This window comes from Rhinolophus hipposideros (genome assembly GCF_964194185.1).
Source record: "Rhinolophus hipposideros genome assembly, chromosome: X".
In the NCBI taxonomy this organism is placed as follows: Eukaryota; Metazoa; Chordata; class Mammalia; order Chiroptera; family Rhinolophidae; genus Rhinolophus; species Rhinolophus hipposideros.
The window spans coordinates 117,390,668-117,393,492 of NC_138046.1; the positions used below are offsets into that span (position 1 = coordinate 117,390,668).

At 44.4% G+C, this 2,825-nt stretch overlaps 1 protein-coding gene across 1 annotated transcript; it reads left to right on the plus strand.

Moving 5' to 3' along the window:
• Positions 1 to 333: 333 nt before the first annotated feature.
• On the plus strand, positions 334 to 1,287 carry LOC308495200 (small ribosomal subunit protein RACK1-like; the record flags this gene model as incomplete). The annotated part of the gene is given in 2 exon segments (XM_081043117.1): positions 334 to 876; positions 880 to 1,287. Coding segments are annotated over 2 exon segments (951 nt in total).
• Between the last annotated feature and the right edge of the window lie 1,538 nt (positions 1,288 to 2,825).

Sequence of the window (2,825 nt, forward strand, 5' to 3'; positions counted from 1 at the left end):
TATCGTTTTGTTTCAATAGATGTTAGCCATGATGAAAACATAAAGGGTCAGGACCAGAATAAACTATTCTCAGTGATAGGTCTTGTCATAAATTTTGTTTTTATCAGTCACCATCAGTCAATCACATAATGCTGCCCCATCAAATAGTAGCTCCTTAACCCAGTTATGATTTACATTCAGCTGCTAGGTACGGAGCCTGGAGATAAAAATGACTTATTCCAAACCAAAAGGTTTATTTCCCTCTCATATAAAAGAAGTCTGGGTTCTGTGAGTCTCTCAGAGCTATCCAGGTCCATCCTCGTGGCTTCGGCGACACCCACACCCGCTGCCACCATGACTGAGCAGATGACCCTTCGTGGCACCCTCAAGGGCCACCACGGTTGGGTGACCCAGATCGCTACCACTCCCCAGTTCCCAGACATGATACTGTCCGCCTCCCAAGACAAGACCATCATTATGTGGAAGCTGACCAGGGATGAGACCAACTACGGCATCCCACAACGTACTCTTCAGGGTCACTCCCATTTTGTCAGTGATGTGGTCATCTCCTCAGATGGCCAGTTTGCCCTCTCTGGCTCCTGGGATGGAACACTTCACCTCTGGGATTTCACAATGGGCACCACCACAAGCCGATTTGTGGGCCATACCAAGGATGTGCTGAGTGTGGCCTTCTCCTCTGACAACCGGCAGATTGTCTCTGGCTCCCGAGATAAAACCATCAAGCTCTGGAATATGCTGGGTGTATGCAAATACACTGTCCAGGATGAGAGCCATTCGGAGCGGGTGTCTTGCGTTCATTTCTCACCCAACAGCAGCAACCCCATCCTCGTGTCTTGCAGCTGGGACAAGCTGGTCACGGTGTGGAACCTGGCAAACTGAAAGCTGAAGACTAATCACATTGGCCACACAAGGTACCTGAACACTGTGACTGTCTCTCCAGGTGGGTCCCTCTATGCTTCTGGAGGCAAGGATGGCCAGGCCACGTTGTGGGACCTCAACGAAGGCAAGCACCTTTATACACTTGATGGTGGGGACATTATCAACGCCCTGTGCTTCAGCCACAACCACTACTGGCTCTGTGCTGCCACCAGCCACCAGCCCCAGCATCAAGACTCGGAGGGCAAGATGACCGTAGATGAACTGAAGCAAGAAATTATCAGTACCAGCAGCAAAGCAGAGCCAGCTCAGTGTACCTGTCTGGCCTGGTCTGCTGAGGGCCAGACTCTCTTTGCCGGCTACACAGGCAACCTGGTGCGAGTGTGGCAGGTGACCATCGGCACCCACTAGAAATATATGGCAGAGCTTTGGAAATAAACTGATTTTCTGAAAAACAAACAAACAAACAAATAAACAAAAGCAGTCTGTAGTTAAGCAGTGCTGAAACAGTATGATAGCTCCACGGTGTCATCCTGCATCCAGCCACTTACTATATTTTTATTCCTTCATTCTTAGAGTATGATGACCATCCTCAACGTCACCTCATGTTCCCTAATGGATGTTGGGGGTCCAGTCATAATGTCTGTGTTCAACTCAGGATGGAGAGGAAGAAGTGAAAAGCATAAAAGATATATGCTAGTTACGCACCCCTTTAAAAAAAAAAAAAAACTTTTGCTGGGAAATCCCACTTGTATGCTGATAATTTCAGCATACAACTCATTGGCAACACCTTGCTACACAGGAGGCCGGGAAATGCATTCTTCAAGCTATGCAGAAAAATGCCACAACTGTTTTCATAGAGGGAGGGGATGAATGCTGGGCAGATATTCTTTGTCATAGCCTTTTCTCAGATTTGCTTCTGACAAGAAAAGTTTTTAACTAAAAGAGACTGATGAGATTTTTCCTGAATGGATTATATTTATGAGAAACAGTGATCCAATTCAATTGCCTTCCACAATTTTGCACGAATTGTTTATTGGTTGCCTTGTCCAAGTAACTATTCATTTTATTCTTTTTCCTCTCTGGGCAAAAGAAAATTTTTGTAGTTTTTTTGTTTTGTTTTTGTTTTCATTGTATTAGTGGCCTTCTAGGCTATCTGCCCAGTCCACAAGCTCCCAACTCTGAGAACTGCCCCTGAGTTATATTTATAACTACCTAACCTATCACTTGGCCTCTGAATATTGGGCCAACGACAGAAACTGATCCAAGCTGAGCAGCCCCATTTTTCTATTCTGAGAATTTGGATCTGGGATCAAAATCACAAATCAGTTTCCACTGGTCATTTGAACAAAGGACATGTAAATTCAGAAACAATAGAGACGGCCATCTTCTGCCATGTTTATGGGACAGCCAAGAGAGCCAGTTTTTGGACAGAGGAGGGGGAAGCAGAGATGGTGTAGCCCTTATTTTGCTGTAGTTATGTGGATCAATGCTTTCTGCAGATATTTTCCTAAATGTTACAGCCAAGTAAGTGAACTAGAAGGACCATAAATAGCTGGTATAATTAGTATCAGATGCTTTCCAAATCACCTTTATTATAACCTAACCAATACAAACCCAGATCTTTGCCTCTATGGTCCTTCTGTGTGGTACACTGGAACCACTATGAAATTTGTTGTTGTTGTTGTTTTTAATGTGTTCCCCCATCCCTATTCTGATCTCCAGTGTATATTTCTTTGACTAGGTATATATGTTACTTCTTGCCAATAAGAGTCCTGTCTGCCATATGTTGTCACAGGTATTAAAGAATAAAGGAGGTGATAAGGGATTGGGCTATTGGCTTGCCTAATTGGATTCAATTTGAGAAATTGAGTTCAACTGGGATTCTGCACTGTGCTAGATCTGGAGACTACACAGATGAATAAGACATAGCCCAGGACTTTATAATT